This window comes from Equus quagga, chromosome 15, assembly GCF_021613505.1.
Source record: "Equus quagga isolate Etosha38 chromosome 15, UCLA_HA_Equagga_1.0, whole genome shotgun sequence".
Taxonomy (NCBI): Eukaryota; Metazoa; Chordata; class Mammalia; order Perissodactyla; family Equidae; genus Equus; species Equus quagga.
Genome location: NC_060281.1, coordinates 2,523,463 through 2,539,154, shown reverse-complemented (window position 1 = coordinate 2,539,154; position 15,692 = coordinate 2,523,463). Strand labels below are relative to the sequence as shown.

The 15,692-nt window shown below is 38.2% G+C and overlaps 1 protein-coding gene across 1 annotated transcript in view; it reads left to right on the top strand.

Annotated features, from left to right (window-relative positions):
* COL19A1 (collagen type XIX alpha 1 chain) overlaps nucleotides 1-15,692 on the top strand; it is a 304,996-nt gene that overhangs the window by 85,910 nt on the left and 203,394 nt on the right. Inside the window, exon 12 of the mRNA XM_046638990.1 lies at nucleotides 2,311-2,355. Coding sequence (XP_046494946.1) covers nucleotides 2,311-2,355 — 45 coding nt within the window. The remainder of the gene's footprint in view (nucleotides 1-2,310; nucleotides 2,356-15,692) is intronic.

Sequence of the window (15,692 nt, the reverse complement as noted above, 5' to 3'; positions counted from 1 at the left end):
GAATTCGCACATAATATGGTGAAGATTCAGAAAATGTATTTAATGAAACTGAATTCCCTAAAAGACTCTTTAGAAAGCCACTAACCAGTCTTTCCAAAGAGAACCCCTGGAAGCAATCCCTTCCCAAAGGGACCACTCAAGGAGGGGGCTCCGTCCGAGAGCTTGGGCAAGGTGCTTCTCCAGAGAAGTCAGCAGCCGTGCTTCCGGGGGCCGTGGGAGTGCACAGAGCTGCTCTGGAAATGTTTTCTCTGCCATGAATCAGAGTCTAAATTGAAGAATGGAATGGTTTTTACTCTCTTTGACTGTATATTGTTATTTCTTGTTTATCCTTCTTTTAATCCCAGATTGGGTTAAACATAACAGTTATAATGACAGAAAATATTGAATGTTGCAGAGATGGTACAACTAATCTCTTCCAAAAATATCTTTCTTTCAGAATGACTAATTCATAATAAATAAGGATTTGTACAGTGACTAGGTTGCTTCTTTCTGTGCCTAGTGTCTTTGTCTTTACCAAGGGGAACTTCGTCTGTACCCTTTTACTGTCCAAGGGCGGCCTTCTCCTCCTGGGAAGGAGTGTGACTGTATGTGACCAGCATTGCTGGAAACACAGAGACTGGTCTACTCGTTTCCTGGAGGGCTGGGGAGCCACTTCAGGTGGGGCCAGCTGTCACCATACCACCCAGATAATCCCCCCACAGGGGAGAGCTTTATGATGCAAGATTAGATGCCTGCCAGAGGCAAGCGTGTCATATCCATGCTCTGGAGAAGTTTTACAGGTCTTAACAACAAGATGCCAGAAGTTACTATTGCTTCCAGGTTTTTCTCTGTAGCTAAAAATTACCATGAAAAAAGATATGCACTTATATATAGTTACAGCTTTTGAAAATACTTCCTTTACTTGGCTTGATAAAGATAATAAGATGGAACTGGCAGTGATGAAATGGCAAGCTTCTGAATGTTTTCACAGCAATTCTAGACAAAACCCATTGACACAGGATGTGCTGCATCTGCGAGTCGAGTTGCAAGCCAAGGGATGTGCAGATTTATCTGCTGGGAAATAGCTTTGGACTTTCCAGCAGCTGTTTGTGGTGGCTGCATCATGCTGACATTGTGGCTGATGTACTGGGGGCGTTTAGCAGCTTCAGTATCAGCTCGAATTAACAGATCAGTTAAAGCCTATATTTTAGGAAAAACGGTAGGAAAAAAGACCATGCATTCAGTGGCAAATATACCCAAATACTAACCTATTTTCTTTCCTGGTAGCTTTTTTGAGGGTAGATGAAGCAGAAATAATTATTTAATCATGTGTGTGTGTACATATACGCATACACATGTATTTGATTATATACATTATATATGATATACGCACAAAGACTCTGCATATAGTAAAAAGCTGGCATTTTTTTCTAACATATGAATTTTAATTATATTAAGTGTCCCCTTGTTGAAGCATTACAGGAAAACCTAGAGATAAGGCACCCTTCCCCCGTCTCAGTGCACTCAGGGAATGTTGACCCAGGGTTCCTTTTGGGTGGAGGAGTGAGTATGCCCCATCCCCCACACTCACCTGCTGACTACGTTGTCGCGAGCGCCTGACGTATGTTTGGTGTTCAATGAATATTTGTTGACTGTATGAATGAAACATCAGTACTATAAGTATCTGTACAGAATTAAGTGGGAAAATAAGCTTATCAAATCAGAGACCGTTTAGTTGAAGAACAGAGAACTTAAACCTTTTGGAATAAATATGGTGCTTGAGAGCCAGTCCGCTTTCTGTGACTGAGCGGCGGGAGATCTGGGTGGTGAGGGGCATGGTGCTGGTGTCAGAGCTGGAGCCAGAACCCTGGGGTTCCAGCCTGAACTCGTTCATCACACAGCTCTCGCTGGAACGGTGTTCTACAGAAGTCAGCCTGAGAGGGTGTTCCTACTGGATCTGGTGAAATAAATAGGAATAGGAATAATGACAATAATGGCTAACTTAGTCTATGCCAGGCACTGTCTCGATGCCTTCAACTCTCAAAACACCTATGAGAAAGATGCTGTATACAGAGGAATTCAGGTTGATGAAGACTGAATTGCATTGGAAGTAGTGATGTCGCTTGTACCCTAGAAAGTTGTTCCTTTAGTATTTAGGAATATATAAATTTTATGTAACTTAATATTGGTTTGGAGTTTACATATTAGAAATGGTTTTTATTTATAACTACTGATTTTTTCATTATTGGAAACATCATTATTATTATTGTATTAATAACGTGTGAAAAGTTGTGTGCCTATCTCTTTACATCTCATATTCCTCTTCCACAGGGAGAGCAAGGTTTAGAAGGCAGCAAAGGAGCAATCGGTGAAAAGGTAAATATTTCTCTTTACATACACGTCTGTAAAAATAAATTGTGTTCTTGAAAATGTTTTGAGGTGGAATATCTAACTTGTTTTATGCTTTCCACATAAGCAATTTAATAACTTTGTAGAAATAATTTAAAATATCTGCTTCACTTAAGGTAGACAATATCTTGATGATTGTCAGAAATATTTCAAAATTTGATTGAATGGTAGTTATATCTAGATATTTCTAGTTAAATACATTCCATTGATATATAAATGATTCGAACATTTATTAAGCATTATGGTTTTGCGTTATAACATCATTGATACACTGTTTCCAAGTCTTTAAATAAATGCTGTGTTTGTATGTACACCTGGTGTATCAGTGGAATTTTTCCTGAGGAAACAAATAAAAAGAACTAACTGTAAATTGTCAGGGTCCAATAGAAAAGAGATGGCACACTCAGAATAGTTTGAAAGAGTTTAATAAAGGGATGGTTTAAAAGATAGAGGCAAGAAGTAGGGAAGACCACAAGGACTGTGCAATATCCCAGATCTAGTTATAGTGAATGCCTTCAGCCCCGCAGGGTTACTGGTTACCAGTCTCAGAGGCAGAGACTGAATGCTGTGTGGAGAGGGCTGCAGACTGGAGCGAGAGAAGCAGTTAAGGGCAATGTTCAAGCAACCATTGTTTTACAAATTGTCAGCTTTCTGCTGAAAGTACAGAGAATAGAAGTGCCTCAGCATCCAAAATTTCCTGCCAGACAATCATTTGAACCCTTCTGCAATTCATAAGTCTAGTTTTACTTTTAAATAGAACAAACAGAGTATCATTCCTTTGTTTCTTGAAATGTCCTGTAATTGGAGGGCGAGAGGGGGGTGGGAAGGGGAGGGAGCATCTCCAATTAGACTGTGGTGCCTGCAGTTAGTCTGGGCAGTGATCATTGAGTATTTATAGACACAATGAGCATCTATTATAATTATCAGACAGATTACATGTGTTGTAAGCTACTTGCCAATTACTTTTTCTCATAAAACTGTGAGGGAGAAAAAAGGAGAGCCGTATAGCAATCATATAATTGAGGAGAACTCCATCAAGTGATGTCTACTTTTTGAAAGCGGATCTCTCTTTTTAGGAATCTCTTGAATATTTTTGCTTTAGAATAACAGTCATCACAAGGCCATGCCTTTAAATAAATGCTTTATTTATGCCTATTCCTGTTTTATTAATGGGACTTTACCTGTAGAAATAAGTGAGAATAAGCAAGGAAAACAGATATATTTCTCTGTAACTTCAAGTCACCATCTCACTAATATCTCAGTGGTTATTTTGATATTTTATATATATAGTTGATATTGCTCAGTAATAAATATATTTTCACAGGTGTAGGGGAGGAAGACATTTCCTCTACCCACTCTGGGTCCTTCTGGCCAGGCTATGAATTAAATTGACATGAGACAGAATAACAGCAGAAAATCAAACAAAGCTTTATAACATGTCTACATGAGAGAGACTCAGGAAAACTGAGCAACTCACCAAAATGGCAGAGGCTCTCGTCTTAAATACCCTCCTCAGCTAAAGACAAAGGAGGATGTTGAGGGGGTTGGTCTGGGATTTCAGAGGGGAGGAAGGCAATTTACGTGGACATGGAAATGTGAATGGGCCAACTACAGACAATGTGACCTGGGAGACACATTTCACCTGACCTTACAGTCATCTTATGGTATTAGCTCCTTCCTGGAGCAGGCCATTCTGTTTTAAATTCTTTTAGGCCATTGCAGGGGAGAGGGTTATGTCAAAGTTTCTTTCAGAGTCTTTTTTTCTTAAAATTAATCAAGCCAAAGAGACACTTTTCAGGGTGGCCCATTCTGATCCCCCACACAGGCTGTGAGATATAGAAAAACGTTCAGTATATTTGGCTTCAAAGATTTTCCTTCTAATTCCTCATATCTATTAACTGTTGCCTTCAAATAGTCAATTTTAATGTAAGGTGAAAATATTTATGGAGAATGATTGAGATATCAGGAAGAAATAAAGCATCAAATAGTAGACAGTCTTGAGAATTACAATTCAAATGGTTTATAGTCAAATGTAATATTGACATAATAACCTTTGTGTTAAAAAAAATCTTCTGGCTTTGATGATTACTTACCATATATCAAATATTTGGGGTTTTTCAGTGTTACATGCTGTGTATTCTGATCTATGACCATGTGTATTTTTCCATAAGATAAATAATTGAGGTCATTGTTTTGTTTCTAGATTAGACACTTTTTCTTTCTAGATTAGAGTTAAACAGGAAAAGTACATGTAGCACTCACTTTTGTGTGACACCAGCATGAGATCTTGGACTGCATAGAACATAATTTTTTCCTGAACAAGACTATGTAATTGGAATGTCAATTCTTTGTGGAAAACTGGGTACTTAATTACAATAAGACCTAGCTTTCTTCTTTAGTTACCTTTTTGTGGCCTTCACTGTCTTTAAAATTTGACTGTTTCAAGTGACACATTCACTAGTTGCAAAATAAAATAATTCAGGCGTTGTTCAGAGTTGTCATATCTACCAAGGGCATATGGCTACTGATCAACAAAGGAAGTTGATCAACTGTCAAAGAGAAAATACTATGTGATAATTTTCAGGTGATATATGGCTAGAAAACTAGCATTTAGGCCAGCTTAGCTCTTAGACCAGACTGACCAAGTGGTTCCTCAAATGTCAGACCTGCTGTCCTTAGTCCAGAGAAGAACCCATGAAACCTGAACAAGGATAGGGGTCCTCATTTGAAGGTGTATTCCTGATCTATAGCAATGTAGGCCAGAAACTCATCTATTACCTGAGCAAACACAGTCCAGCGAAGTCAGTCCTGAGATGAAAATTACTTGAAGGGGTCATTTGTTCTCTCAAAAATTAGATACTTAGCTGGCAGGACTCTCCCAGAAGACAGCTATTTTCAGGTGTACCATGCTCTGGTTTATCCTTTAGATGACAGGAACGCCCCCATCCCAGTGCTCCATTCCTGGCGGGCAGAGTCAGGTGAGCATCACTCCAACAGCATCTCTCATGAGGCCGGAGGGAGGAGGGCTCCATTCTGGCTCCTCTGTTTCTATAGTAGTGGCCTTAAATATCCCTTCCTCGGGGGATTTTCCTCAGTTCCTCCAGCATTACTGTCCTAGTAGTGAACAAAATGGAGAGTCCACTCTTGAGGTGACAGTTGTCTCCAAACCGTCAGCCTTCTGAGCGATGGGGCAGCCAAACCGTTGTTATACGACCAAGTGTACAAGCATGAACTGAACTCTGAACGTCACACATCACCTTAGATGGAGGCCATCTAGCAGGAGTTCATTGAGGTGACCTTCGCTCCTGAACCCTGAGCCCAGGTTTTACTTTAGGTCTTTGTGAAAAAGGAATGTTACTTGGTTACATTTATGAAAAGCAGCAGCAAAGAGAAAAGCAAATGTAAGCATCTGCTTGGTTATAGCATCCGTTTTTAAGTAATCGCTTCAAATCATGTAATTCAGTTTGCTTTTAAAATTGCCAGTCTTTTATGTTGTCATTCACGCCCTGACTAATTTAAAAATTAATTTCCTCGGCATTAAACTTGATTCTGCTGAACTCTATTGTTAAATATCATTTGATTGTGAGAGAGAAACATCCAGTGGCAACTGCTACTCATGCTACACTTTTCCTGACATTTTTCCTACATTTTCTAGCTGAAAGGAGGTCAGTTTTGGTCCATTCAAGAGTGACATTTAAGTTAACATGGGCACATGCGGTAGTGAATCCTGACAAGGGTCTAAGAGGTTTCAGCTAGTGTGGAACTTTTCCATTTGGGGAATTAAAATGATTTGGCCTCTTGAAGATCTCTTAAGTTTAGTGAAAAGAAAAAAGAACAATAAAATGAGTCCTTCTTCATGAACCACACAGCTCAAGGAGGTGTGGACAGTGCCAACGCTTGATGAATTCTGTAGCCGAGAGTTCACGGTTAAGCAGGTTCTGACTAATGCTTGTTTACACTTATGGGCGTTACCTACTGTGATCTTCATTACTGATCTTTTCTTCCACTCTGAGTTAGACTAATAACAATAAGCGCTACCACAAAACTAACAAATACACTTGGATCCTGCTTTAATTCCTCTCGTAAAACTTTAGAAAACTGGTTGTTGTAAGGTTCCACTGACTTGTGATTCTTGTTGTCTTGTTAAGAGTGTTTTCTGGGTCTTGAAATGACATATAAGATCTATAAAGCAGAAAATTATATTAGATATTGATCACTCTGGTTTTATAGCTGTTGCAAATATTTTTACCTGACAGATCCACTGGAAAAACATCCCCCTAATACCTATTCTTATTTGACTAATTTAACCACATATTATTGTAGAATTCTGTATAAAATGTGATATTTAAATGAATAAATTGTTAAAATGTTTATTATAACTTAGGTTAGAGTACAAGTATACTTTATTACTCCAGTACTTTCTTGGATTATTTATAATGAAGCCATGCATCCAGTCCTTTGTGCTTCTTCCATAAGCAATCAACACCAGGTGACTTTCCAGTGACATAATTCAGATTTTCATGGGCCAGCCTGAAGTAAAATCTGTTTAGGCTCAGTGTTGACCTCACATGTGGTGGGCAGCCTTCGCCTTTGCTGGTCACTCTAGAAGATGTGGGAGGAGGAAAGAGAAAGGTCCTTACCCATCCGTTTCATCGCTTCATCATTCATTTTGGTTTCTAGTCAAGTGCACATTGAAGAGCAGCACTGAATCCATTTCCTGTTATTCTGTTGCTTTTTGTTTTCAGTTTTAAATATGTGTCAGTATCTGTGACGTATCCTACACAGTCCTGATACATAAATTCTAGGCTGATGAGCCTGATGTGAAATTTATTCAGTACTATTTTATTGATTTCTCATAGATTGATTTAAATTTCATGCTTAATTCATAACAAAGTTAGAAGTTGTCTATTTTTATACTAGTACCACAAATGATTTCACCTGCCAGTAAATAACTAAAATATTGACTTCTAGCATTAAATATCATGAGATCATAGTCAATCAGGCAATCAATAGTAATCATGTACTACTAGGAACAACAACTATGGCTTCAAATAATTCAAGACGTTTTACACTGGAAAATATTTTCACTTTACATTAGTCAGTTTTTCATTCTATTGTTGTTATGGTAATTGCACATGAACTAGAGTTGAGAGTGAAAGTAGCTGTGATATTTGGGCCATTTAAAATTTGCTAGAGAATGAGAAAAAGCCCAAGTGGGTAAGTCTCTACAATATGCATAAACTATTCTTCAGAACATTCTGAAGGCAGCATCTAGGTCATTCAGCAGGAAATGCATTTCCAGTTTCTGAAGTACGACTCCAAAGAGAGCCGAGACTTGACAGTTCCTTGTGGAACTGATGGCGACCGAGGGTGGAATAAATGGATTCCCGTATTCCTGTGTCCTAGTTCCAATCCAGCTGTGCCTCGCCAGCTGTGAGAATCTGGACATGCTCCTTCTCTCTTCACCGCAGTCTCATTTTCCATAAAATAAAGATAATTTCTACCTCATGGGATTGTTGTAGGAGTTAAATAATAAGTACCTCATAAGTGAAAGGTGCTCAATAAATGTTAATATCCCCAACAGCCAAAATATGAAAAATATTTAAAATATTGATTATTTCAAGAAAAATAGATTAGATATAATTATTTCTAATTTTTTTGTTTGCCTAGTAATAATTCTTAATTTTCCTTCTAAATAAGTAAACAAGAGACAAGAAGATATATTAGTTAGCTGCTGGTGTGTAATAAATCACCCCAAAACTTAGTGGCTTAAAACAACATTCATCTATTAGCTCATGATTCTGTGGCTTAGCAATTTAGACTGGACTTGGTTCAGGATTCTTTGGTCTCAGCTGATCTTGTCCAAGTTGGCTCATGTATCTCTTCTCAGCTGACGCCTTGGCTGAGGGTGGCTAGTCTAGGTTGGACTCAGATAGGCAACATGTGTACTCTAAATACTCTCTCATCCTCCAGCAATTGTCCTGGTGTTGTTCTCAAGGGAAAGGCAGGGGTCCAAAGAGAGCAAGCAGAAGCCTATGAGGCCTCTCGAGGCTCCCAGCTCGAAACTAGCTGCCATCTCCTCTGCCATGTTAGGTTGGCCAAAGCAAGTTGAAACCCAGCCCAGGTTGAAGGATGGGAGATAGATGCCACCTCTTCATGCTATATGCTGCAGGGTCCCATTGCCGGGGGGATGGATAGGTGGCGGGGTGAAAAATGGGGCCATTTCTGTAACAAACTGAACACAAATGATATGAAATTTTCTCATTTTAATAAAATAAACTCTACTTCAGGGTAAAAAGGTTGAATAAATTTAGTAACTTCTCTTCTTTCTTCTCCTTCTCCCATGACCTGCAGTATAATTCTGAAAGTTATGTTTACATAGTAGGACTTGGAGACTGTCAAAAGATTTTTTCATATTTGAAAGCAGAGATGCTTTATTTTTAATAGGAAAATATTATAGAAAAATGAGCTTCTTAATTAGAATGGGAATAGAGAAATACAGTGCATCAAATAATTAAACCAAGAAGTGATTTAGTATTTTTACGTAGTTTCATGTGCTTATTAATTTTAGCTAAAGTAAAACTGAGACCAGAACAACTGGAAAAAGCAGGCCAGAGTTGAAATGTATTTTTAGGATTTCACTATTAAAGCTTTCTTGGCAATTATGCCTCGTATTCAAAACTAATGCAAGAATGTTAAACATTGTTATTACAAATATAGCGCTTTCCCACCAGCGCTCTAAAACAACTGTCGACATGGCACCTTACTTCCTATAGGCTCTCTGTTGGTTCACCGTGTAGAATTCTACAGACATCAGTGTGTTATACAGTTGTTTCATTTACCCTGGTAACACGTAAAACTTCTACAGCTTTTGAGAAGGACTTACTTGTTTGATTTGACAGCTGACTTGAAAAATGAACAGAACAGGTGGAGTAAAATAATAACTGTGATTTCAAAAATCACAGCAATTTATCTGTGCCCAATACCAATTGGCATGGGAGTAACCATGCCAACTTTCAATTAGCTGTGGTGTCAGGCAATTGGGAAGTGTAATGGCAATCCCACAGCCGAGCTGGAGGCTTAACGTTAGTCTTTGCTGATTGGGTGTCATTTTCTGAATTCTTTCCAGTGCTGGTGAATAACTAGATTATATGAAATATGTTTAACCCTCTGTTGCTGCATTTTTAATAGCAGTTATAGAAAAGCTAAAATAGTTGAAAAAGAGAGAGAGACATGGAAAAGAGGAAAATAGCCATCGAGGTCTGTAATACTTCATAGTCTATTTAATTTGAATATTAAATAGTCTTTTAAAGTATTATTTTTAATGATCACATAATATTTCACTATATGGATATATAATATTTTATGTGACCATTTCCTTGTTGTTAGAAATTTAAGTCTTTCCTATTTGTTTTTGTTTCTCTTTTTTTAATTTGTTTTAGTTAGTACGCATAAGGCAGAATTATCATACTTTGGCAAGCATCTTTAAACACATCTCTTGTTCTTCCTTTAAACTAGATTCCTAGAATTAGGATTATTGGGTTGATGACTATGGAAATTTTTAAGATTCTTGATACATATACTCAAATTACTTTCCCCAAAGTCTTTTATTTGAAATTAGTTTACACATTCACAAGTAGTGGTTGCATTCTTTTCTACTCTCATTAGCTTTGAGTGTTACACTTTTTACATGTTCACAAATTTTTTATCAAAAAATATTATTTTCCTTTAAACTTTCTTGTACTTTAACTATATCACATTAGATGTTTGCACACACACACAAGATAACAGTCCTATGCCATATATGTCATAAATATTATTCCCGCCTTAAGGTTTGCCTTTAATGTTTGTTGTTATTGATACACAGAAATTCTAAATTTCTTGGTTGGCAATTGGTCTTTCTTTGTTTTGAAATTACTTCTGTTTTGAGATCCTATACTTTCAGGAAAGCAGTTAAATACTCACTCATATTTTCTTCGTCCTGTGCTCAGCTGACATTGTCTCTTCTTACATCTTACATCTGTCTATTCTGATTGCTTGTGTTTTGTTTTTACACATTGTAACCCTTTCTTCCACCTAAATTTATTTTGTTGACTATTCTAAGATGATGATGAAACTCGACTTTTCCCTCAATATCACGTTTGATAATGTCCTTATACGTTTGTTCATGGTGCCTTCTTTGGCATATACTCATTCCTAGATATTAAGATTATTTTAAGGTAGTGTATTCTGTCTGCTAATTACTTCATTGCTGCACATTATTTTAATTATTTTAGTTTTTATAACATATTTTAGCATCTAGCACTGGAAGTACAATTTCATTACTTTTCTTTTAAAATATTTTCTCACATATTTTTAGCCATTTGTAGTGCTACTTGCCAAATGCTTAAACTTGGATAGTTACCCACTCTTTGATTTCCTCATCCCTGAACTGGGAATAATAATGATACCTCTTTTATTGGGTTTGTGTAAAACTTAAATGGTATCATCATGCAAAGGATTCTAATCAGTGCCTGGCACATAGTAAGATGTTGAAAAAGAGTTTGCTTTTATTTTTGTCTTCCTTATGAACTTAATATCAATTCTCCTAGTTCTAAAAAATAAATGTCATTGATATTTTGATTGGTTTTATGTTAAATATATGTATAGATTTGGGATATAGCAGAGTGTGTCTGAGCCTCAGAGACATTGGAATCAGAAACTAAAAAGCCTTCAAGAACCAAGATGCTACTCCACTCTCCCTTTTCTTCTCTGGCTGCGTGAGCGATCTTTTCTGTGAAACTGCCCTGTTCTATTGCTGTCTGACAGCCTGACTCTCCTTGCTCTTTGGGAAACTTAGTATAAAATGGCCCCTCCAAAATGGCAGCCTTGTCCCCCAGTTGGCTTGCCTTTGTAAGACCAATGCTAATGACGAACTGTGATCACTGGGTCTCCTGTCCACCTTGAGTATAGAGAATCTAGTCGACTCACCTCTGGTTGGATCACCTGTGTCTGGAAAGCCCTGCAGCCAGCTTAGCCGACTTACAGAGAGGTGTGAGAGTTTCAAGAGGGGGTGTGGGAGGAGAGCCAGAGGGCTGCAAATATTGCTGATATATGGAAAAGCTCTTGAGTTTTGTGTCTTTATTTAGTATCTGATTACTTTACCAAATTCTCTTACTGATTCTGATTGCTAACTTTATTAATTCTATTAGTTTTTCCATTGAAAGCAATGGGATATATATGATAGTGTCATAGGAAATACACATGATTATTTTGGCTTCCTCATCCCACTTGTTGTAATTCTCTTCATGTTTCATGTCTTGCTGTGGATTGGTGATAGATACAGGATGGAAAGGGTTGGTGATGGATACAGGATGGCTGCTTAGGAGACCTCTGCAGTCGTCAAGCAAGGTCTGACTGTCGCTGGTGATTTTTGTGGAGACTGAGAGAAGTGCATAGATTTGAGATGTAATTTGGAGAAAGCATCAACCAATTTCGGTGATGTGGGGGTGATAAAGAAGGTGATGACAGAAATTGTTTCTGGCCATTGCACTTTGTAAGAAGAACAAATGTGCATGGGGGTTTATACCACAAATTTGAGATGAGTGCAAGGCATCTAATTAGATCTGAGCCTGGAGTTCAGGAAAAGTCTGTACTATGCTACGAACAGGGGTGGTGAGCACGTGGCAATGGGAGTGGGTGGGATTGCATAAGGAGAGAGGTTGGAGGTAGAAGGCCTGTGGCTGTGAGTTGAGAAACAGACATTTACAAGTTGAGTAGAGGAAGAGGCATCCAGAGATCTACAGGGGAAATCAGTAGAATGCGTTATCAAGTAGAAGAAAGTGAGTGTTTAAATGTTCAAAATGTTGCTTAGAAGTCAAATAAGATAATAGTGTCAGTAGCTAACGCTTATTGAACATTTACTACATACAAGCATTTTTCTTCCCTGAGTCTGTGTGAACTGCCTCATTTAATCCTCTTGACAACTCTCTGCCCTTATTATCCCCATTCTGTAGATGAGGAAACAGATGCAGAAGGTGAAAAATTAAGAAGGAACGCCAGGGCTCTAACTCACTGCCTCCTTGGATGAGCATGTAAGATTGTCCCTGTAGGTCACTAGTGACTCTGGCAAAGGTAATTTTGGTGGAATAATAAGGATAGAGAGATGGATCTTTACAAAATGAATTATAATTAGTTTTATGACTACTATAATTAGTAATTAGTATAATTAGTTTTATAGTTACTGTCATTAGTAATTACTATAATTAATTTTGTAATTTACTGTTTACTATAACCAAGTTATAGAGAGATAGATCTTTATAAAATTAATCATACGGCTCTTGTGCTTAAAACAATTAGTTATTTCCCATTACATTAAAATCTGAAATCCCTAACATATCCTGCAAATTCCTACACAGCATGGCCCAAAATTGCCTCTGAATTCCTCTCTCTCCACACTCCCCTCTTCTCCTTCTGCTCCAGCCACACCACCTTTCTTCAGTTCTTTGAACTCAGCGAGTTCTCTTCCGCCTCAGAACTGCCCACTCGTGTCCTCACTGCTGGGAACGCTTTCTCCCTTCGCTCGGCTAACCTCTGTCCATTTCTCACATCTTCAAAGTCATTTTCTCAGAGGAGTCTTCCTTGATGCTCCAATCAAAATCAGTTCTTTTTGTTACAATTTCTTATTATTCCTTTAACTCTACACTCACCTTTACAGGACTTATCACAATTTAGAATGATAGAGTCACTGCCAGGAGTGTTTTTTTCTGTTTCTGCAGTAGAACAGAAGCTTCTTGAGAGCAGGGACCACATCTGTCTGTTGATGTCTTTATCTCCAACACTCAAAGTAATGCCTGGTATGAGAAGAATTCAATTAATTAATTCAGTACTGGAGGAGAGTAGCATAGACAGGGTTGAGTAATCTTTGATAATTACGATTTTTTTTTTAAGATTTTATTTTTTTCCTTTTTCTCCCCAAAGCCCCCTGGTACATAGTTGTATATTCTTCATTGTGGGTCCTTCTAGTTGTGGCATGTGGGATGCTGCCTCAGCGTGGTTTGATGAGCAGTGCCATGTCCGCGCCCAGGATTCGAACCGACAAAACACTGGGCCGCCTGCAGCAGAGCGCGCAAACTTAACCACTTGGCCACGGGGCCAGCCCCAGTAATTACGATTTTGATTCATTCAACTCAGTATCAACCCTACTTTTTCGGACTCCTGCTATTGAATTTGTGACATAGAGTTAGAGATCAAAATTCAGTTTACATGGATGACCCTTGGAATTGTGTTTCAAAAAAAATACTTATAAAAACATTAACAGATTTGATAGTATACCAAAATGAGCAGAGAAGAAATTGGTGAACACATTTCCATTTTTCATTATTCATGAAACACATCGCCTTTTTGTAGGCATGATTCTATATTCTTATAGCTCCTTATTCTATAAAACAAAGTAAATCAGTGATTTTAATACCAAATGTTACCCTATCTTTTTAATTCAGTAGTTGTGTTAGAGGTCGTCTGTTGATTATGTGTCATAATTTTCAGTTGCAGTTATAGTGAAATTTTGAAACTACTGATCACAGTGACCTTAGGTTGGTTTTGTTAAGGAAATTTATTCAGTAAATTTTATGTAATTTAAAGACAAAGAAATATGGAAATTTGGGGGCACGTAATGAGAGATAAGTAAGAAAGGCATGACCCTCATTTGTATACTGATTGACAAATGGACTTTTGGTAGTTTCTCATTTATCAGGGCTGAACATTCTAAAAGGCTGGTTTACGATTTGTCTCCATTTTGCTTTTATTTTGACCTTTATCCCAACCATCCTGTTTCTTCACTGCAGGCCCTGCAGTGTCTCAGGTTTCTTCTCCTGTGTGCTAGTCCCTTTTCCCCCTTTCTCAGGTCTTCTGACCCCACAGACAGCTCCCTGCCCTCACCTGCCGGCTCTTTTCCTCGACTTCTCGCTGATCGTGCCACCCACTGCTGTCTTTCTTACCTGTTTTGCTTTCATCCCATCCAGGCCTGATTCCCTCTTCAGGTTACTTTCTATCAATTTTTCTTTCCAGTAGCTCTGAGAAGGGAAGAGAATTTTTAGTATAAATAGATGGATTCATGAACAGGTGACTCCAGAGTATTTTCTGTGCCCCAAACAAGGAAAAGACGTATGAGGCGGTTCTCCCCTCGCGCCTGAGCCTTCCTGAGTCAGACTGGTTTTTAAACTAACAGTAAGGCAAAGGCCACCCTCACATTTGGTGACAGAGTTTGTAGTGTGTAAAAAAGATGTGATTTTTTTTTAAATAAAAAAATGAAATGATTTAAAAATTTATCTAGCAATTGCTTCTGTTTAACATAATCATCATGTATTTATCATTTCTATTTGTTTTCACTAAATCTCAGTTAATAAATATATTAGCCAAATCTCTTTGTTGGAGGTGCACTCCAGATGGTAGGAAGATAATTGATTGAATGTCACCAAATATTAGACGACAGGTGCATTATTTTTATTTAGAAGCCACTGGCATGTGAACTTCTTTCACATTCAATGTAAAAGCAATTCGCTGTGTAATAATTGCTGAACAAGTGTGCCCCACCAGCCTGAAATAGCAGGATTCCACTGCACAGAAAGCAAAGGTGTCAGTGTGCCTGCTGTTCCAAGTGGACGTCATGCAGTGACTGTCTGTGTGACAAGTTATGGTCCTGGCTTATGATCATCTATTGCTTCTTAGTTTAATATCTTACAGAAATTATCCTTGGTTCTTATTTTTCCTTGCTAATCTTCACAATCCCCTTTAAGCCACGTAAGTAACTCCTCATCAACGATGTCTTCTAATAGCATTTGAGGTTGAATGAAACAAGATACAGAAAGCAATTAACATTTGCTTTGTCTTTTCTACATTTTTCCTTGTTGTTCTTCATTTTCTGCTGATAATTATACTAACAGACTGAAAATACAGACAAAATGGTAAAACATTAATGCTTTGGGCAAACCTTTTGTGGAATGTTCTTTTAAGGACTGACACTTGTCTGGCCCCGGGGAGGAGCATGGCAATGCAGCTGGCTTTGCCCGCTGGCTGGATTCCAGGGGCTCACTGATCTTCCCTCCCACTTGAGGGTTGCTTGTGTGCACATATGACTCATGGAGTGATGTCTCGCTAAAAATCACAGGGCTGTGTCACACAACAGCACCGAGAGTCTCAGGTCAAATCCAGTTTCTTTCTTAGGGTAGAGGGAGCCTAGGAGGTCATCCAAGTTGACTCTCTTCCACTGTTCAGATTTTGACGGGTGGTCATCCAGGCTCTGCTCATTAATGCTAATAACAGAT